Genomic DNA, 22,156 nt, shown 5'->3' on the forward strand with positions numbered 1-22,156 from the left:
TTCATGAATGCTTTAAGATTGAGCACTTTTCATATAGCTGGGTGACTTGGGTCACGAGATACAGACCAAAACGTGGACCCGGGTAAACTTAGGCTGTATTTGTTTAATATCGGCATAAAATGAAAGCTGTTATGTCAAAAGTATGCGGAAGCAAATAAAAAAAAAATTAAAAAATTCATGAATACCGTTTTAGTGAAAAATAAAATTGAGTAATGCGGACAGTTCTTTAATCTTCTTTAATATAAAAATTAATATAAAAATAAGTAGGGTTTTCCTTCCTGACGCTATAACTCCAGAACGCACGAACCGATTTTCACGGTTTTGCATTCGTTGGAGGTTTATAGCTAGGAAAATTCAGGAAAAATTTCAATAGAAAAGTATATGGTGTGTGAGTATCCCCCACGAAAATAAGTATGTTTCATTTAAAGTAGATGGTGCCATTGTTTAACAACTATTCATTGTACTTTGCTCAGTTAATTTCATGTGACACTAGCGAATACCCGGCGTGCTTCGCTGCGCCTTAAAAGTAATTTTGTTTTGTTACTCCCTCTCACAACATTTGAAAATATTATTTAATATTGCTGTACATATTTGTATAGTAGGGAGATTTTTTCAAATTATATAAATATACGTTATTTGAATATTGAATCAATACACGTTTGAGGAAAGGGTTGCGATAGTAGACTCCAGTTATAAGATTATAAATTAAATTTCCAAGAGAAAGTCGGTTCTTTACATATTTTCTAATTACCTTCGAAAATATATTAACTCAAAAAAAAAATAAACAATGCTTCATAGATCGATTTTTTTAAATCTAACTTCATAAAGTTCTTTAAAAATATTTTGTAAATGAGGCCATAAGAGCTTAGGGGGAGAGTTACAACACAAAAATACATTTAAGGCGCAGCGAAGCACGCCGGGTAATTGCTAGTAAAAATTATAAAATTTAAATAAACAAAAGAAAAATGCCAAAACTGCTCAAAATGTCACTTAACTTAGCTGACCACAAGGATATAAACATATGTATGTATGTTTATACATATATACATATTAGACTGTCCCAAGAATATATGGAAAAAGATATGGAAAAAAATTTGTTTGCAAATTTTGATATGCATACTCTCTACATTTGTGCTTTATAGCCTAAATAACATATGTATGTATGAAGTTTTATGGCCGTAGGATACCTATAATCCGTGCCGACTTTTAGTTGAAGTTTTAGTTAATATTTTGAATTTATCGTCCATCAAAACTTTGGAAATGCGAAAAATTCGATTTGTTTTCCATATTTTAGCCATTTCTAGTAAATCTGCATCATTAAATTTTTAATAGTAAGGACATCGACAAAATTAATTAAACTAAAATATCTTTTGCAATTAATATCCTTGAATATCCTTGTATATATTAAGGGGTTTTAAGTTAAACTAAGATTCTTCAAAATACATTCAAAGTTAAAAAATCACTAAGGATAATATTTTTAAAGGACATTTTTGACATGTTCCAAAAGAATATTGGAAAAAAAGTTAAAATTAATCTTGTTTTGAATTTTTATTTTAATTGATACCCATATTTCCATATTTTGTGATTGCTTTTGGAAATACATGTTATAATTTTTGGTCCTTTGGAAAAAGTTCTTACTACTTGGTAAAAAACTAAAGACTTAGACTTACTAAATATTATGTCCTAATACTGTAGGGAGTATATAAAGTATTATTTATTTAATCTATTAAACTCGTTTTACTTCACTTTCCACATATTAGATTTATCTTCAAAATTCATAAAAATTGCTTTGAAATAAATGATTTATTTAACTAAAATCAACAAACTTTTGCTAAAATCCTTTTTAAATGATAAGTATGACAAAGCAACTTTTCGCAAAAAGCTACTAAAAAGACGCCTAATAAATCTCGAATCTGGCATCGGTTATTTGGAATGTCATTTTGATTTTCATTAGTTGCGTTCCTTATCTCCCAGAAATAGTCAGAAAAAGTCCGAAGCAGTCAGATTTAGTCCAAAAAGCGTTCCTTAACTCGAAACTGATAGCAAAATCAGAGAGAGCAACACTCAGTAAGAGTGACTCTCTTCAGTCCGAAGTAGTCAGATTTAGTCAGAAGAATTTTTGCTGGCAAAATCATGAAAAGTGTCAAACTCAACTGAATTGAAATTAACGGAAATTAAAGAATATGCAAAAAGTGAAAATAATCTAAAAAGTAAAAAAAGTGAATTGAAATTGGAGGGAATCAAAAAATAATTGATATGATTGATATAGTAAGTGTTTATTGTGCTTGTGCTGGTGTAATTAGGTTTGTTCGTCGAGCAAAAAATTTGTACGAATTTGTACGAATTATCACGATTTTTGCCCAAATCGCGTTCGTACAGACCAAAAAATTATCCAACACTCAAAAATTGTGAGAGCAAAGTGACAGTTCTCTTGGAGAGAAGTTGCAAATTCTTGCTGGAAAAAATTTTGCCAGCAAGAATTTGCAAACACGAAAAACATGTGGTTGTGGCGCATGGTTGCATTTTTGTCTACAATAATTTGAATAAATTTGTTCGTTAAATTTAAAAATTTATAAACACGAGCGATTTTTTTATGAAAAAAGGAAGTAAATAATTGTTGATATAATTAATTTAGTTAATTCCAATGATTTGAACTTAATTCGGCTGAAAAAAATGGTATTCGCAATCGGAATGCAATTGCAACCAGAGTCGATTTAAGAAACCCGACAGCTAGTACGATGAAGAAATTGAAATGTATGTTAAAGAAAGTCAGAACAACAAGAAATATACATGTATATCCCGTTTTTGGCCATCCGAAAGAATTTTAAAAATTCTACAAAAATTTGAAATGCAACCGTGGACGCCAGCTGGCAGCGAAACTTGCAAATTCCTGCAAATTAGCGTTCGTGCAGAAATTTGCAAGTTTCTCAACATGAGAGAGAATTTGAGAAAATTTTTTCTTACTCTCTGATATTTTGAGTGTTGGATAATTCTTGCTGGATTTTCGACGAACAAACCTAATGTGTTTTGTACATACATTTATATTCTTATTTGACGTTAGTCTTGTTGTTGCCATTCTTTGGACTAAAAATTTGGCTTTTTGCGTGCCTTTACTTTTTCCTGTTATTCTCTTTTAGTAAGCGCATTTTGCTTACGCTCTGGCATTTTGACACTTTTCAGATTTTAGTCCAAAAAGATAAGGAATGAACCTATTTTCACATATACAGATGTAAAGCGCACATAAATGAAAGTACGGGATCGCTTTCTAGTAAAAAATTGTAACTTCTATAAACTTCAACATAACCTCCAAATTTCGGTTGTAAATTTTTGTTTATTTTGTATGTAAATACACTTAGCTCACACATGTAAATAACCAAAAATACTTTCAAATTCATTAGAATCCACTTAAACAAGTAATTAAATACTTTTCAACATGAATTAGCGGAGTGCACTTTTCTTTTGTTTAAAATTTGGTTGCCAAACACACTACAGTTGATCGTTTGACACATTTACCAGAATTTACCAGCAAAAAAATCTCGGACTAAAACTGGTAACTTCTGACAGAGAGAACCGTATTTACTCTCTTTTTTGTCCTCTCAATAGTCAGAGAACTGAGTACGGGATCGATTTCCAGTAAATTCTGACTGATTTTGACTATTTCTGACTAGTCCGGACTCGTACGGGATCGCAACTATTAACAGAGTGCACTTTTCTTTTGTTTACAATTTGGTTGCCAAACACACTACAGCTGATCGTTTGACACATTTATCAGAACTTGCCAGCAAAAAATTTTCGAACTAAAACTGGTAACTTCTGACAGAAAGAGGACCTCATTTACTCTCTTTTTTGTCCTCTCAATAGTCAGAGAACCGAGTACGGGATCGATTTCCAGCAAAATCTGACTGATTCTGACTAGTCCGGACTCGTACGGGATCGCAACTAATATAAAATAGAATAAATTTGTTTGCAACTGCCACCTAACAAAGCGGCGTTAAATTTAATACAAGCGGCGTAAGTCTTAACGATCAACTGTTTAGGCTAAGCCCAACACGTTGAGTTCAGGTAGCGTAAAAATTTTCTGCTTGAAAAAATGGCGGATAGTTGCCAACTGTTGAGCTGAGCGGAACTACTCAACTGTGCGTTTCTAAGACAAACATTCAACAGTTTAACAACAGCAACGTCTTAGAAATGCGCCCAATGAAAACAAATCGGGGAACAAATATTTAAAATTTAAAAAATGTTTATCAAATTTACATTTAAAACGAAAAATGGACAACGAGCGACTAACTTTGGTAAGAAATTGCTTTTATTTGTAATTGAGATGTACAAATGCAATCTAAAATAACTTTTCAGGTTTTCCAATGGTTTGAAAATGAAGAAGTGCTTATGAGCGGGAGTGCAGGTGTATTTGCCATGGAATGGAATAGCACCTCTAGTTTTTTTAATTCAATTTCCCTCAACATTTCAACAACAAGAGTCGTGATATCTTCTTTTTTCTTCCAGCCGTCTCTCATTCAGTTTTAATTTATCTTAATTTAATTTCTGGTAGGATGGTGTTGGCCCTAGGAACTCTGGGTATGAGGACTATGGTGGCTGTGATGATGATGTGGAACGGTGTGGTGGTGTTGGCGTTGGAGGCGCTATTAAAATGTGGGATAGTCCTGGATGTAAGGATGGTGAAGAGCAGTGAGATAGTATTGGCGCTGGCTTTATGAACACTTTTAATTTGTGGGATATCTGCTTTGTGGAAACGGGACGGTGTGATGTTGCTGGCGTTGGAGATACACCTTGCCTGTAGAATGGTGTGTGATATATTGGTGCTGCTGAATGGTGGGAGGAGACTAGCTGTTGAGTTGCTGCTGGTTCCGAAGGAGATGGCACCGCCAGCGCTTGTGCTTGCACAGTGCCCGCATTAAGGGTGTGCGTTGTCCTTCGCGCACTTGAAGGCAGACAACAAAGTCCGCATTTTGTCTTCTAATGCAACCGGGGTTGTGGAAGGGTCCTATATAAAAATAAAACAATTTAAAAACACACAATTCAAAAAGACTCATTCAACTTACTGTGAAGCCTTGTGCTACCATGTCTCCCAAAACATGAGCATAGGCATTTCTTTTTTTCCTAGTGTGAAGAAACTCCCCATTCCGGGCCAAGTAGCACTTCAGCAAACCTTTGGTTTCGACCACTGTCCACACCTTGCGTTTCCTTTAAAAAACGCTTATTTTATTTAAAAACAAAAACTAAATACTTACGATTTATCTTCTGCTGCCATTTTTGATTTTAAATTCTGTTTGCTGTTTCAAAAATGTTAAATTTGAAATTGTCATGTTTGGCAGTAATAAAACTTGTCTAATATTAGAAAATAAACTTGGCAGCATTGGGTGAGGCTGTTATATCAGTTTTATGAGGTGTCACCATGCACGTCAGTGATAGCTAACTTTGTTGTTGCTTTCACATACAAATTTTCTGACAAGCTCGCAGAGCTACATAGCGGGCAGAGAAGTGGCGAAACGAATGCGCCTACTGTTAACTTAACAGTACACGCGATCTGCGCAAAAGATTATTCGGGTAACTTTGACTGCGCGTCGGCACGAATTGCCGTGGTCCGAATTGCATAAAATTTTATTCTGATAAATTTTAAGACAAAGCCAATAAAATGAGAAGGGTATGCGTTAAAACAACTTATTTTTTTGGGACAGCCTAATATATATATATATACACATAAACACGTACCAATTTTAAACATAAAGTAAATATTTAGATGTAGCCCAATAAAATAGACAAGCAGGTAGATATACAGTTGTCCACAAATTAATAGGGGTGCGTTACTTTGACCAGTTTTGGCATTTTGTCTTTTGTTAATTTAATGTTTATTATTATTTTTTTTATAAAAGAATAGTTGGCTATACAACAAACACCATATAAATTCAAATTTCAAACTTTGCACAAAGTATATAAAAATTTCACACAAATTTCAAACTTTTTAATTAGAATCTATAGAAAAAATGTGCAGTTTTGTAGCCCATTCAATTATAGTACAATAAAGTGCAAGTTTAAGTTGCTAAAAAACCACCGTTGATTTTTTGGTTGAACGGTTTCACGTTCTTTCCATACAAAGTATGTTCGACAATTTTCTTTTATATGGGAGGACGCTGCCAGCAAAGAAAACTGCCAAAAATCGAAGGAATTCTTTCGCAGAATTAAATGGGCTACAAAACTGCATACCACAATTTTTTCTAAGGATTCCGATTAAAAAGCTTTAAGTTTGGATGAAAATTTGCGAAATTTTTATAACTCTTGTACAAAGTTTGAAATCTGAATTTATATGGTGTTTGTTGTACAACCAGCTAGACTTTTATAAAAAAAATAACAAACAAATAGCCAAAACTGGTCAAAATATCGCACTCCTATTATTTTGTGGACAACTGTACTTAATTTATAAATATTTAGATGTAGTCCAATAAAAGTAAAATATTTACCTCACAACATTTTGGTTTGGTTTCTGTATTAGGTGGGGATGCATCGGCTTTATCTAATTTAATGTATGAGTTGACAGTTCCGCCGTAGAGATCGAGTTTAGGAGGTGGTGACTGTTGAACACATGATCAAATTTTCATATAAGAAGACATTCCCACTCATGATCCACCTACACAATTCTAATTGGTTCCTGCATGAACCACGATCCCCGCTTATGCCAGGAACATGAATGTGCAAAAATGTAAATGTTGGGAAATCAAGTTTGAAAGTTTTTTTTTTGAGACTTAACTTCACATATTCATGTAATTGCAATTTTAAAATATGCCATTTTCGTGTCCGGATTGTATTCTTGGTAGAGCTGCAAAACTATCGATATCGATCGTTGGACCCATGATACAAAAAAGAAGGTAGTTTCAATAAACAACTTTTGACGGATAATAAAATTTTTTGAAGTTTCATAAATTGTCAGTATTATCAACGGCCTTGCCACATCGGAGTATTTTCTTTCCCATATTTTTACCAATGTGAGAATATTTCAAATCAAAACTCACAATCAGTACTTGATATTTTTTTACTTACGTGGTTTGCCCCTCTTTTATTAAAAATATATAAAATGTAAACTGTTACATTGTAATTATTCTTTTTATTTTATAATAAAAACCATTAGTGCATTATGTTGTTATTTTTTTCATTTTCTTATTTTGATATACAATTTTCGTTTCTTTAATCTTGCGATTTAAAAATCGAATTCTAAAGAATGTTCTTCCCAAATAAAATCTTTTTATAATATTTTGGTCCAAATTTACTTTTAAATTTCTCATCAGATTTTGCAAATATTTTGGCTTTGTGGTTAGCGAATCACCATTAATTTCAACAAATTTTGAATTCAACATTTCCAATGTATGCAAAAAACTTGAATTAGGCTTGTACAGACCGCCCTCCGATAAACAGTTAACATACGTATAATTTTGATCACTTTCTACATGCGTCCTGAAGCCTAGTTTTATCAACCCCATTTTCGAAATTATGTAGCCGGCAAAATTTTCAAGTCCATCATATTCCACATCTTTGAGTGGACTGATGAAATCTTCTGCTTCATGCTCTTCTGCGAGCTACTTAAAAAAATTAGAAATCAAATAAAAACGAAAGGGTAAGGAGTTTACCTCGAGTTCTTCTTCTGCGGATATTTCAATATCGTTAAGTGGTTTGAAAACATTTTCACTGAGCAACTCCTCTTCAAATTTTAACATTACTTCACTTGAAGACTCAACATTTGTTTCCGAGCTCAAAATAGTTTCGTTTCGCCCTAATAAAGTTCATGCATACATTTTAGAATCTTTATGACAACAACAATAATTTCTTTAAGTAGTTAAAAAATTACCTAGAAGGTATGATCGAAATCTGTACTTAAATTCGAGAGGTGACGGATGGTCATGCAGCCCTCCTTTCATATATGTTCAATAACTTCACTAAACTTCACTCATTTTCATACATTTTTGTTTACTTTCACAAAAAAAAAAAAATATTATCTCTGGTGATCAGGTAGCATGAATTTTATGAAATGTCATAATTTTATTAAAAGTCAAATGGTTAGCAACAACAACGAATGTCATTAAATGGAACTACCTTCTTTTTTGTATCATGGTTGGACCATTCGATATTTTCGATAGTTTTGGGCCTCACCATTCGGTAGTATCGATACTGTTGGTAATAGATGGCTAATCTTGAGAGAAAAGATATGAGATCCTTACTACGGCACTAATTATATTGAACATGGTAAAATTAGTAGAAAAAATATGAAGGCTAGCTTTAAACGCCATTTTAGTGTGATTTATTAAACATAACAAAGTTTGATATTTTAAATAACAAAAACAATACATTTCAATTAATTTACTTTCATTAGGAAGTCAGTTGTATGAGATCAAGGTCTTCGATTTAGCCAGCCAAATATGTAAAAAAGTATAAATGCATCGGCAAAAATATAAATGGAGACAGGACATTTTAACAAGTTTTAACTAATCCGGTTTTTTTTATTTAATTTTTGATATTTTTTTATGTAGTTCGTTATGTAACAAAAAAAAGCAAGTCAATATTTCAAACGTTTAAAAAAAAATTGGAAAATTTGAACAAGTTGCATCAAAATGTAGTTTTTAAATATATTTATTAGAAAAAATTTGAGTATGAACTTTTTAGTCTGTTAAATTTTAGTATAAAGAGCCTGTGTCAAATGATAGAAAAGATGAAATTTTGACGGATCAAAGTAAAAATCTGAAATTTCTCGTGGTGAATACGAACGTCAGAATTTTACCTAGCTCATGGGGCTAAGTAAAATTTTGACAGCTTATAACCATGTATACACATAATATTGCTTGGCGGTAATAAAGAGTGAATATGAAAATTAAAGCTGAAACAGCATAAAAAAGCGCAAGTCACTTGCAAATTATAAAATAAATATAAATTATAAGAATTTCAGCAACACACAACAACAAAGCTTTCGCACGAGCGTTTTGTTGGTTTTTCAACTGTCAAAATTTTACTTTGCATTTGGCACAGCAAAATTCAAATTTTTTGTACTACACCATAGCAAATTTTTACACCCCGTGTCACCACGGAGAAAAAAGTTACCGATTGGCACAGGCCCAAAGTGGAAGTTTGAAGTTCCCAGGTTTTACCGTTGATTTTTGCAATTTTTTTGTTGAAGGTGTTGCTTATTTGCTACATATAAAAAAATTGTCTAACATAGTTTGTATATACCTACATACATGCACGATCGCACAACTAATTATGAATTCTTCAAGTAGGAATTATAACTCACATCCAATAATAAAATAAAAAAGCGATGAAAAATGATTGCCGATAGTATCGCGATAGTGACCACCATTCATCGATAGTAGTGACAAATTGAAACTATCGATAGTGCCATCGATAGTTTTGCAGCTCTAATTCTCGGTTTTGGTATAACAAAGAACATCCAACACAATAACTTCAAATTGCTAAATTTGCACATTGATTCTTCTAGCATCACGGGGACGCTAAATATGTATTTAAAATTCGCAAAATATTTACCTCACAATGCTGCGATTCACTATCTTCACTTTCCGCCACAGTCGGATCACTGTCATCGAAATTCTGGTCGGCATCACTAGCGGACGAGGAGCATTCATTTGATAAATCAATTTTATCAATCCTTGCCGACTCATTTAAAGATGAGTAGCACTTATGTCGGTTTAAGTTAGAAGTTCGCTTCCCATCAAATCTTAATAAACGCATGCACTTGGAACAGCATAAATAACCTTGCAAAATGGATCCGTCTTCCTTTTTGATCTCTGCAAAAATGCTCCAAATGGCACTATTGCGCCTTTCCTTCCATGATAGATTATAAACTCCGGCTTTAATTTTATGAACTATATCTTCCATATCCATGACAATGTACGTATTTATAAATGCCTGCAAGCAATAAACATAAATACATATCCACATACGGTGCATTATATATGTAAATCATTAAGATTTCATGAGCTCTTATGCGAAATCACTTTACCTCCTTGCACCCTTTTCCATCAATAACATTATTGTTAAAATCAGTTGTATATTTTATATGCTTCTGAAATATGTATGTATGTATAAAAAAAACAGCATTAAAAACAAAGCCTGCAAGCAAAACATGACCAATACTCACTATTTTATGATATAAAAATACTTACGTATACTCAACTCAGCATTCATCAGCTACGCAAAGTACAGCGTGTATTCAAGGCGTATTCATACAAGGTGGTAGTAATCATGAACGAACGACATACATATTTTTGGATCATGGTGGTAATCACGATTTTGCGAATAACTGTCCGTCTCCACAGGATAAAGTTTATATCTTGATACATATGTTAGAATACAAATAGCCAATGAAGACCGCTCATTGCTCTTCAAGAGCAATATATATTTGAGCTTATATCTTGCCATCTATTGCCGGCAATTTGGTTGGTTTGACAGCTACATGTTCATTTGCATGAAAACTTCGTGGCGGCAACATTATTGATATTTTAATATAAAAGCAAATATTGAGCTGTTTTCTGTTAAAATATTTGTTATTAGGTAATTGGATGTAAAATAGCCCAATTTCTAAATTTTGTAAGTGATTAAATCCTGCAAAAATACGTTATAGAAGCTATTTCACAAATGCTTATATCAACATATTAAAAGCCCACAAAAATATTGCCACTGTTATAACTTATATCTAGCGACCAAAATGATAGCTGGACAGCAATAGCTCTGACCCAATACTTTTCGTGAAAAATCCTGTAAAACTGTCAAACAGCAAAATTACTCTCTGAAGTGAGAGTAAAAAGTGAGTAACAACAAAAAGTACGAGAACAAAAAAACCATTTTTCCTGTAAAAACGTCAACCAGTGATTGCTTGACACTTTTCATGATTTTACCAGAAGAAAAAGTTCGGGTAAAAGCTTGCAACTTCATTCTCTACACAACTCTCCAAAAGTCGCTCTCATTTACAGGATTTTGGAGGATTTCAGAGTACGGGAACATTTTTCCTGCAACTTCCTGCAAGTTCGTGTAAAATCCTGTAAGTTCATGGAGTACTGGATTAGAGCTAATATATTTTAACCTATGGAGACGGCCAGTAATACCATGTCCCCACCGGAGCTAACCACGTAGTTGTGGCTATTGAGTTGGTTATCCCGATGACCCACTTGATTTAGCGTAGTTTCGCCATATAAAAATGACAGCACTTCACCATTTCACTGAGATGGTTAAGCTGAAATTAGTCAAGAACGCAGAACGTATACTTAAACGCAGTCTGTATACGCAGAATTTTGTCGATTACTGGAGCCCTCAGTGTTGCTTACTACAGTGTTGCCACTCATCAATGCCTTTTCATAAACTTACATTTTCAAATACAATTTTTCGTGCTACAATACATCGTAACTAAATATAATCTACTTAGTTTTCAACAAAAAACCTTATTCAATGGGAAATTGCAAACATTTTAAACGTATTTTGAATAGGAAGTTATAACTTGTTTACCATCTGCAAAACTGACGAAGTGGCAACCATCTATAAAAGAAAGAAATCAGCTGACACGGAAAAATCTAAATTCCGCAGATTTCTGCGCTACGGGCTACAACTACAGAAAAATTCTGCTGTGTTGAGTTTTCATTTACATTGCGCTCTGGTAAGACAGATCGTGTCAGTTGACTCGGGTTTACGTACCGGTATAGCCCGAAAACAATGAACACGACGGGCTACAAACCACAGCTGTCAAATTATTTTAACACGTACTCTTATGTAGATAATTATTTTGGCGACGACCGGGCTACGCGACGGCTGTGGTTGTGGCCAGATTAGATATATTTCTATTTTTCTGGCGACAGATAAGGTTCTTCCTCTGCTTTTATGTCAAACTCATACAAATTCATGATGTCGTTCAAAGAAATCATGTCGCCATCGACAAAGCGCTTAGATAATAAAGATGACAAATTGGAAGCTGTGGTCGGTAGCTCGTCGTTTTCAATGTGTTCAGAACTGTAAGTTTACGTTCTTGACTAATTTCAGCTTTAAAAGCTAACCAACTCGAAACCACGTCGAAAGTCTGATACAACCCTGTGTTTTCACGCCATCTGTGGGTCATTAGCGTTCAAATGTAAAGAATTCGTTCCCTACTAGTGTTTGGACTCCCCTAAAATCAGATTAGATTTACTCCGGTTTTTTTAAAAAATTGAAATCTACCCTCTAGTCCGCTGGACTTCAAGTCTATTCCGTTTTTTTCATTCATGTTATGCTCCTCTTGGGGCAGTAGCCAAATCTCACTGTTAAAAAGTAACTCTTTCATAGCAATGCGTCAATAAAGTAACTTCGTTATTTTTGTTTTGTAACTTCGTTGTTGTTGTAAAAATTGGCGGATGCAGAACTAAACTTAAGTTGTTAAAAAATATATGTAGAATGTACGACATTCTTGTACGTACATATCTATATATAAGTAAGAACCCTAATTTCCGGCACATTCAATTCTGGGCATAGGGCTCTTGAAAGGCCTCATACAATCATTAGGTCTTAAGTTTTGTCCCTAAAATTTTCAAGGAAAATATGTTTGAGTATAAGCTACTTAAAAATGCGGAGACCCATATTTCGAAAAAATGTCAGCTAGGCCCTTTCATATGTACATAAGCTGTATTTTACGTAGACAAAAGGTGGCGTTTGTAATAAATAAAGAGTTGGGGCCAGCAAGACCTACTACATATGTATGTATGTATATTCATGCAATTAGGACGCAAAAGAGAAATTACGGTTGTGGCTATTGACGTTGCCTTCGATACAGTTTGCGCATTGCTTACCCTGCGGAAGAGATAAATGTGTGCATGCACACTTGTTCAAATTTTGTTGTATGTATTTGCAAGTCAACATATGTTTTGGCTTATGAAAATGGCTAGTGATCCACTGGCAGTATGCTCTTTTCGCTATTCGATTTTCCTTCTTTTCGGAAATTACGTATGCAAAAAGCGAAGTAAAAATATTGTTTTTGCCTTAGCGAAGGGTTTAAATTGGTTTAAATAATACTGAAATCCAAAATTAAAGTGTATTTGGTTTCGTGAAATTCAATGTCGCGTGTGTTATAAATTTTACAATGTCTGATTTATTCACAGTTTTATTGGTTTGTTGAGAATGCAGCAAAGTACTTACATACGTTTGTTGGCAATGTGCATTGTTTATTTCGTTGCTGTTGCAATTTTGTATTCCTAAAGACCTTTATTAAAGTTGCACAGTATCAGAATCGCGTCAACCGGATGTGCATTGTAAATATGTAAATCATTAGGTATACATTTTTGTATAGCGATAGGTTGTTTCAGTGCCGCATTCTTGTTGTTCACCTGGTATAATTCCGCCATGGGTTTTGATTTTCCCGGTTGACTTTTGATTAGGGAAAAATAAGTAGTAAATTTATTTGCTGTTTTATGTGTTTTTCATTATTTGTTATCGATCCACAATTAAAGCGTTTAGCTTCCGTCTATTGTGTGGTACCTATTCGTGTTAAAATACCATTCTTACAAAAAAAGCAGCAACGCAAAAATATATATGTACATATGTAAGTACTACTTACATACATACATATGTGTGTACATACGCACCTACAAAAATTATATTAGCCCATTTTATCTGAGTAACACAAGCACTTCAAATTAGCGGAAGCATTCGATTTAATTCACAACAATAACATTCATAAAAAATTGTGATAAAAGTAAACATTTTCTGGCAAACAATTATCACGACTCAGTTCATTGGCGTAAATTAATGTGATCTATGGTACTTACATACATATGTTTGCTTATCGTCGTTTAAAGTACAAAACCGCGTATCAACAAAATGCAAAACCGCGTATCATGATATTGCAAAACCGCGTATGTGAGTTTGCATAAGTTATTTTCTAGAGAGTAAAAACACTCATATTTCTCTTTTTTATAAAGCAATCGCATTTTTGCTAGTATATTTCAGAACGGATGGATAAGGATTGAGCCAAGAGCTTGTGTGCGCAAATCCAATTTTTGGCAGCAAATGTCAGTTACGCGGTTTTGTAGAATGACGATACGAGGTTTTGTACTTTAAACGACGATATACACACATATGTACATGCATATGTGTAAAATAACCATCCGCCTACGAAAATAAATATGTATGTATGTACGTATTACGTACATAAATGCATATCGTCGATGTTTTTGCAAAACCGCCCATTGACCAGCTGCAAAACCGCCTAAATCGCCGTTGTGACAAAAAACGAGAAAATACCGCATATCAAGGCAATGACCTTAAAAAAAACCGTTTTTTCGCTCTCCTGTAAAATTTGAGTGCCGTAAGATAGGCGGTTTTGCAAAAACATCGACGATGTACAATAGAAGCTATTACTAAGCCATGAAACATGCATAGTCTATTTCGAAAATTTATTCACTTAAATTCTTTTCTAATCTCTCATAGTGTGCGACTAAATGGAGCATCAGTAGCAATTTATGACGCCCGCGCTCTTGCTTTTCCAATACTCTTTGGTTATCTGCGAGCATAGAAGCTATCCAGACGGAGCAGAAAGCACAAACGCAAAACAATAATTGTAAGAAATCAATTGAAAGCAGCAGGGTGAATGCAATCGTCATTCTTTCGGTTTAAACGCTATTATAATACATACAAACATACAGAAAGATATATACACAGAAGTAATAGGAGTAAAGCGTGTTAAACGAATAAAAAAAGTTCATATTGCTATAGCCGTCCCAACATTTGATAGTGTTAACTAATTCAGTATTATTATGCACTCGCTACGTTGAGCATGTGTTTGTTTTGTATTCGTTATCAGGGTTATCGTATTTTTAGTTGTGAACGCTTCACGATAAGACATTTGGGCCCATAACTACTCAAAAAATACACCACGATATCCCGCTGCTCTAAAAGCAGTATTGAAAAAACCAAAATGGACGAAGTATTTTCACTACATTTAGCAAAACTGGATATTTTTGATGGTGAGTACTGAAAAGCACATATATTAAAATTTATAACTTTTTATTAGTACATATCTAAAGATTCTTTTATAATTGTTTTGATTTAAAGAATGGTGCTTTGAAGCAAATAAACATCATAGAAATTCAGAATTAGCATGCCCTTTAAAGTAATAGCTGTATTATTGGATTTGGTATTTAAACTATATTATAATTTACTTCACCTAACTCGCTAACTCCATTCATTTATGTATCATCAAAACTTTCACCCTCGTCATCAGATGGCTCATTTAGAATCCGTTGCAAAACCGCTTCCTGCTCCTCCTTTTGCACGTTGTTCAACAACAAATTCTTCAAAGTTTCTACATGCTCCTTAACCTCTTTAATGGATGCTTCGAGCTTGATATTGTCATTTTTTAAACGCTCCACATTACGTTTACGTTCAGTTGCCGTCTCCTTGGATTTCTGGCGTGTTTTTTTCACTGCCTTTGTATATAAATAGTAAAAAATTCCTATTTAAGTAGTTAAATTAATCGTATTTTATACTCACATCATTATTTCTCTGTCTCTTTTGTCGGTACGCATCATCATCGTATTTGGATGCATCTGATGTATTGCCACTTCCACCGCCGTTGCCTGCTCCACCAGTCTTCTTTCTGGCAGGCATTCTTTCTTTAGTTATACTATTTTCAATTTAAAATGGATGCAATTAAAACCAGACACCGAAAGGACTTTATTGGATAAAATTTGCCACAAATTCGTCATCAATAGAAAATACGCAGCAAAACAAAATTATTGTGAAATCCAAAATGCAAACGTCAATATGAGCAAGAAAAGCAAAAAGCTGGAAAATGTCAGAAGTGCAAAAGCAAAATAAAATGTCAGATGGAAAAATACAGTATTGCATGCCTGTAGGAAAAATTGTTTATCAATTGTCAAAGACTACAAAATAGCGGATTTTTTGTTTCAATATAAAAATTATTACATTACGGTTATTTACCTATTTACGCCTTGTATTTTATAGAAAAATATCTGTTGTAAATTATAATATTAATTTGGAAAATTATTAGTTTTTGTGATAACTTGAAATATGCATAACTTGAATATAATTTACGGCAGCTTAATTAAAAGTATCGTTTTGTTTGTAAAAAGACTGAATTGTATTAGAATCAAAACCTAAGAATTGAGAGATCTTAATTTACCATGCTTGATAAAAAAAAAAGATAGGGTTAATAGAGAACGGCTGGAGTGGACCAATAAAATCCTTATGGCACAGTATGTGAATTAATGACTTGTTTGTTTTTTATATATACATTTGTGTCCTAACAATACATATGTGCATATTTAAATAGAATCAATTTAAATTTCTATACTTGCGAATACAACACACAGTATAGATATTCACCAAATTGAGTAAGAGGCCTGGCTCTGTAGCAAAAGAGCACATTAGCACATTAGAAACTGTCGTTCCCACGACAGTCGGGTCGACGTAACTGGAGCGACCAAGGTTTATATCTGGCCAAAGACTGTCACTCCAAACTGTTAAGCAACAACAAGCACATTAGCTCAAGCAACGACTGTTGACATAGCTAATATGCTCTTATGTCAGAGTGCCAGGTCCTTTGCTTAGTTTTGTGAATATCCCTGGTATGTAACCGGTTTTAAGCGGACTGGGAGGTCTAGTGTGCGGAGGCCCAATGAGGTGCTTATATCGGTTAGGTTCAAAAATTTAATAATGGGCTGTTTTTGCTTACGCGTAAAAACACATTTAGCTCTAAATGCTACTCTAAATGCACATTTATCCATACAAAATTGCAACTCTATTTCTACGCGGCAATTTTAATAAAAACAACGAATTTTCGCTGAAAAAATCTTTTAAAACCAAAATAAGGTGCATATACATATTTCGAATTTGTTGCTATGGCACTTATAACAGTGAATTGAAAATACTTTACAAACTGTTAAAGTCTCTAATTTCAGATATTTGAATTGAATAATTTTTTCGCAAAATTTTTCAGGAAAGTTTTATGGGCTGTTTTTGCTACTTCCAGCTCTCCTTAAAGGTAAAATTAGTAAGGTAAACCAAAATCCGCGCTATCAGAAAAAAGGATTTTCTTTTAATAAATTTTTGAATTCTTTAACCTAGATCCAAGAGTTTATGGTGGATACACCGCATCTCGAAATTTTTAATTTTAGCAACGTTTAAGTTTTGGCTTATATAAACCAAATACAACTGAAACTTTCTGGAGCTAAAAAAGAGCTAGGCAAATTTGAAAAGGGCTAAAAAAGAGCTCGAAGCTAAAACCCGATTTTTGGGGCTAAATAGAAAAATAAAATGCTAAAGAGCGAAATACACCACACAAGCGGCTTGTCAAACATTCTTCAAACCTACTTTTCCCATTTCGCCATACACCATGCAAACATGACTCGTTCAAGCAAAGAATTTTAGTTTTCTTCCAGTTCGCAATGCTAAATATTATGGTTTTCTTTCATTTTCCTCTCTTACGTCCTTACTCGGTGAAAATTTCGTTGCGAATGAGGCGATTTTGCTACACACAACGCAAGCGGTTTGATCAAACATCAACATGGCGGCCAGAAAATCAAAAAATTTTGATTTTTGCTCAAATTTCCCTCAAGCGGTTTGTCAAACCTTCAAACACACCCATACACAGCACAAATGGCTTGAAGCAAAGGGAAATTTCGCTTGGTTTGTCAAACCGCTTGTGTGGTGTATTTCGCTCTTAAATCTAGCTCCAAAAGCACCAAAATGGCAGCACTGGTTAAAAGCATACGATTTCGAACTCGCCTAATTGTACATTTGCTAAATCGAAAAATTATTCGAAAGTGCATTTTAAATGCGTAAGAACGCTGCTTAACAAAACATTTTCTTCTCTGTCGCTACATGCGCCCCTAGCGTAAAAATAAAGAGAATGTCAAAGGACAGCGACCCTGTTTTCAGCTGAAATAGCGCGCCTTTCAAACGTCAACTAGCTTTCAAAATAACTGATAGGTGCAAGGACAACAAAATTTGTGACTTTTTCACCTATGTTAATGGAAATTAAGTTGCTAAAATTTTTATGAACCAAACATCCTGCAATTTATAAGACATTTACATTCTCTAAGACAACATGAAGGCAATGTAAGTAGTATTGATTTCAAAGTAGGACTTGGTATAACATTGTATTTTATAGCGCACGCACGCCACTGCGTTTACCAAAAACGCCACGTTGCCAAACACAGCATACTGAACGAAAATCGGATCATGATGCCAATAAACCACGCGATCCCGTCCATGTTTATTGTCGCGTACGACCATTGCAATCGGATGCTGATTTATCATGTGTACGTGTGAAAAACACGACCACCGTTGTGCTGACTCCACCTGAGCAGGCTTTGCAGACCAAACAAGGAGCACAACGTGAGTTGCAGTACATATTCAAACACGTCTTCGAACCACACTTATCACAAGCTGATGTCTTCGCTTCTGTTGCCCAGCCGTTGGTAGAAAATCTTATACGTGGCCGTAACAGCCTACTATTTACCTATGGCGTAACTGGTAGTGGTAAAACATACACAATGACAGGAGATGCCCGTCACCGCGGCATAATGCCACGTTGTTTGGATGCATTGTTCAAAACAATATCCGATTACCAGGCAAAAAAGTATATCTTCAAACCTGACAAACTTAATGGTTTTGAAATATCATCAGAAGCCGACGCCCTTCTTGAGCGGCAGGCAGAAATGAATAGAAGGTTCGCAGCTGGTGAACGCGGAGCTCTAAGGCGAAAAGATTCTGACCCTGAAATCGCATCGCAAGCTTCGTGTGATATACCACCTCTACAAGGACTTGAAGAAGACAACATGTTTGCTGTTTTTGTAACTTACATTGAGATTTATAATAATAGTGTTTACGACCTTCTGGAGGAAGACGCGCCTCAGAAGTAAGTAACAATTTGATATATTTACAAAAAATGTATGTATCTTTCTAAATTCGTCTACTTTAGAACTTTGCAAAGCAAAATTATTCGAGCAGATGCCAATCATAATATGTTCGTACACGGCGTCACAGAAATAGAAATAAAATCGGTGGAGGAAGCGATCGAAGCATTCCAGTTTGGTCAAAAACGCAAACGTATGGGTCATACAGTCCTAAATGCAGAGTCTAGTCGAAGTCATTCTGTATTTAATATACGTTTGGTGCAAGCTCCGACTGATTGTAAGGGTGAACACGTCGTCCAGGATAAGCGCACCATTGTTGTGAGCCAGCTTTCGCTTGTCGACTTGGCAGGCAGTGAACGTTCATCCCGTACTAAAAACACAGGCATGCGATTGCGTGAGGCTTCAAGTATTAACAACTCATTGATGACGCTGCGCACCTGCCTCGAGTACCTACGCGAAAATCAGCAGGCATCACCGAATTGTGCACCAAAAAAAATTCCATATCGTGACTCAAAGCTTACACATATGTTCAAAAATTATTTTGATGGTGAAGGCCAAGTGTCTATGATAGTCTGTATCAATCCTCGTGCGGAGGACTATGATGAAAACACGGTAAGATGAATAAAATCTTTTTGTTGGTATTATCTATTCGACGTCTGAAGTATGATGGGGAGAGCATTATTTTCAAGTAATTTCCACAGCTTGGAATCATTTTTTATTTATACTTATTTCATTGTATTCTTATATTTTGTACGCTCAGCAAGTAATGAAGTTTGCCGAAATGACACAAGAGGTCCAGATTGCTCGCGCCACGCCCATGAAGCCAGATCTTGGGTTAACGCCTGGGCGCCGAAAGGCAAATAAGCTTTTTAAAATTGCGGTCAACAACCTCAATGACTTGGGTTACACAGATGCCAATAAATTGGATGTGGATATTGGTTTAGTATACTCACTAGGCCCTGGGTTCCCTGACTACAAAATCGACAGTCCTGAAGCTCAGACCGCCATACAAGAGTTGATGCAGTATTTAATGCAACGCATAGAGAAACGCAAAATATTGTGTGCTGACTTGGAGACTCGATGCGATAACTTCCGCTCACATTTGATGCAAATGGAACGGGAAAACTTACAGTTGCGTACTGAATTGGCGTCACTAAAGACTGTCTATAAGCAGGAACGCGAACGAATGTTGGCAATGGAAAATAAATTACGTGTTCACGAAAGTTCTATCGACGAACTGAACAATAAACTAGGTAATCGGGAAAGGCAGATTGACGAACTTTCGCGAAAGTTAAGGGATCAGCAAAATATGCTAACTCAAAAGGAGCAAGAGAAGGAGAAACAGAAAAAGAAATTTACATCCAAGCTAGCTGTTGAAGTAGACAAAAAAGACCGTGAATTGGAAATCAGGTTACGTGAACAACGCGATAAAATGCGCGAAAAGATGCGTGTGCGGGATGAGAAGCTACGACTCGTGTCAGACATTATACAATCGGAAGATATTCCTAGTATGGTACGGCGGAATAGTAATGAAAATGGCTTCGATGATAAGATGGCCATTGCAGAGCCGCCATCCACTAATCGTGCTGAGTCCACACAAATAAATAGTGCGCGGACTGAGCTGTATTCGACGCCGCGTCATGTTAGGGTGAGTACTTGCAGTATATGATGACAATGCATCTATATTTAATTTTTTTTTTTACTCTCATCTACAGGGAATGGCAGCAGCAAACAATAGGCACCGGCGTTCACGTTCAGCTGGTGAGAAGTGGATCGAACATCGTGCCCCTAACCCTGTACCTCTCGGCACTATTCTGCAACCATATCTTAAAAATCGTAAATCGATCACCAAGCTAACTGATGCCAAAGAGCTTACCAATCACAAGAACACAAAATATTGTCTGGTTTCTCAGGAGGCAGACACCGATGGCGATGTCGAAACTAAGCTCTACAAAGGTAATGTCATTCCAACATGTGGTGGTGGTGCTCAAGTGGTATTTGATGATGTAGAGTGTTTGAAGCAAAAGTCTCCAGTGACTTCGCCAAATCGAAAACGTCCAAGTAATGGTGGAATGACCTTAAGTGGTTTGGGTGGCGGTGCTACTTCTTCGGCGCTGTCAGCAGCAGCATTCAGCGGCGGAACATCTGCAGCCCAAGACTTAGCATCGCGTTGTAATGTTGGCATCGAGGGTCATAACAACAAACGCACCAAGGTGTAGGAATGGCAAGAGGCGGACGCTGATCCGATTATCATGATGTAAGAGTGTCAAGAGAGCGGTCCAATTTGTATTAAATTTATTTTTTACGTTTTTTAACAATTACGAACGTATACCACAGTGATCAATTAAATACATATATTTGCAAAGATATTTAGTTCAATATATTGTGGTATAAGCAATTGAAATCGTTATTTAATTAATCTAACGAAAACTGGCTGAATGGCATTTTCTTGTACTTTTTTGTTTATTATCTTTAATTTTGTATTCCAATGCGGTATTATACATAATATTTGTAACCATAAATATACTCATAAAACCAATGTATTTGCAAGCTTTTAAACTGCAAGCCATGAAGTATTTTGAATAATAAATATGAATTTATAACTGACGAAATATAGTGTTTTGCAATGTTTTTTTTTTTTGTAGTCAAGTCTAAGGTATATATTTATTCAGGCAGGTTCTGCAATTCACTTTCGAGTGAATTCCGATATAAAGCGCTTTGAATTCAAATTGGCAGGGGTTGAAATTCACTCGGATGTGAATTGCAGAACCTGACTGATTATTAACCTTCATGTGCTCGGAATTGAAAACTTACGTATACGGCCGGAAGTTAATCAAAAAATTTTGTGTTGAGTAAATAGTCATGTGACTCTCCATACATATTACAACGTGCGACAAAAACCAAAAAAAATTCAAAACACACGAAACAATATACATACATACTTACGAAACAAGGAGCCAATTTCAGCAAAACTGCTTTTTTATTTTATCTCTCCGACATCAGTATCTTTTTTAAAGGACTTTTAATCTTCAAGGATATGAAAACTTCACAAAAATTAAAAAAAAAATTCAGTGCAATGTAGAATAAAAATATGGGTACTAAATGAGAGCGAAGATTCCATAGAATTGAAAAGCATCAAAACTTTTCGTGCACAAGGACTAATAGGTATAGAAAATGTCCTTTAAAAAAAAAAATTTATCGCAAGCTAATAAAGTTAAAAAGACAATTTCAATGCCCTTTCGTCCTTC

At 34.9% G+C, this 22,156-nt stretch overlaps 3 protein-coding genes and 1 long non-coding RNA gene across 9 annotated transcripts in view; 2 read left to right on the forward strand and 2 right to left on the reverse strand.

Moving 5' to 3' along the window:
• The window catches only part of LOC118747648, an 18,326-nt gene extending 7,939 nt beyond the window's left edge, over positions 1–10,387 (reverse strand). The window contains exons 1-4 of one of the 6 annotated variants that reach the window (XM_036481699.1): positions 10,179–10,386; positions 10,016–10,078; positions 9,541–9,921; positions 6,477–6,587 (exon numbers count right to left, since the gene is read on the reverse strand). In XM_036481699.1, the coding sequence (XP_036337592.1) occupies positions 6,477–6,587; positions 9,541–9,897 (468 nt within the window). In that variant the 5' untranslated portion in view covers positions 9,898–9,921; positions 10,016–10,078; positions 10,179–10,386. Of the gene's footprint in view, positions 1–6,476; positions 6,588–9,540; positions 9,922–10,015; positions 10,079–10,178 lie in introns of all 6 variants that reach the window. The other 5 variants (XM_036481697.1, XM_036481700.1, XM_036481702.1 and 2 more) reach the window with 5 other exon arrangements.
• Positions 10,388–12,934: 2,547 nt separating this feature from the next.
• Positions 12,935–16,257, forward strand: LOC118747650. The gene is made up of 3 exons (XR_004993970.1): positions 12,935–13,138; positions 14,458–14,993; positions 15,618–16,257. It is a non-coding gene; the product is annotated as an uncharacterized LOC118747650 (long non-coding RNA).
• LOC118747649 (CCAAT/enhancer-binding protein gamma) lies at positions 15,017–15,752 on the reverse strand. Its single transcript, XM_036481703.1, has 2 exons — positions 15,520–15,752; positions 15,017–15,455 (listed from the first exon to the last, which is right to left on the reverse strand). Exons 1-2 carry the CDS (start codon positions 15,634–15,636, stop codon positions 15,216–15,218), a joined length of 357 nt encoding a protein of 118 aa, XP_036337596.1. The 5' UTR covers positions 15,637–15,752; the 3' UTR covers positions 15,017–15,215.
• Positions 16,258–17,765: 1,508 nt separating the features above from the next.
• LOC118747651 (kinesin-like protein KIF23) lies at positions 17,766–21,497 on the forward strand. Its single transcript, XM_036481704.1, has 5 exons — positions 17,766–18,108; positions 18,161–18,910; positions 18,974–19,520; positions 19,669–20,556; positions 20,624–21,497. The coding sequence occupies exons 1-5, from the start codon at positions 18,098–18,100 to the stop codon at positions 21,125–21,127; spliced, it is 2,700 nt and encodes an 899-aa protein (XP_036337597.1). The 5' UTR covers positions 17,766–18,097; the 3' UTR covers positions 21,128–21,497.
• The last annotated feature ends 659 nt before the right edge of the window (positions 21,498–22,156 follow it).

This window comes from Rhagoletis pomonella, unplaced genomic scaffold, assembly GCF_013731165.1.
Source record: "Rhagoletis pomonella isolate Grant_MI unplaced genomic scaffold, Rhpom_1.0 Rhpom_scaffold_00012, whole genome shotgun sequence".
Lineage (NCBI taxonomy): Eukaryota > Metazoa > Arthropoda > Insecta > Diptera > Tephritidae > Rhagoletis > Rhagoletis pomonella.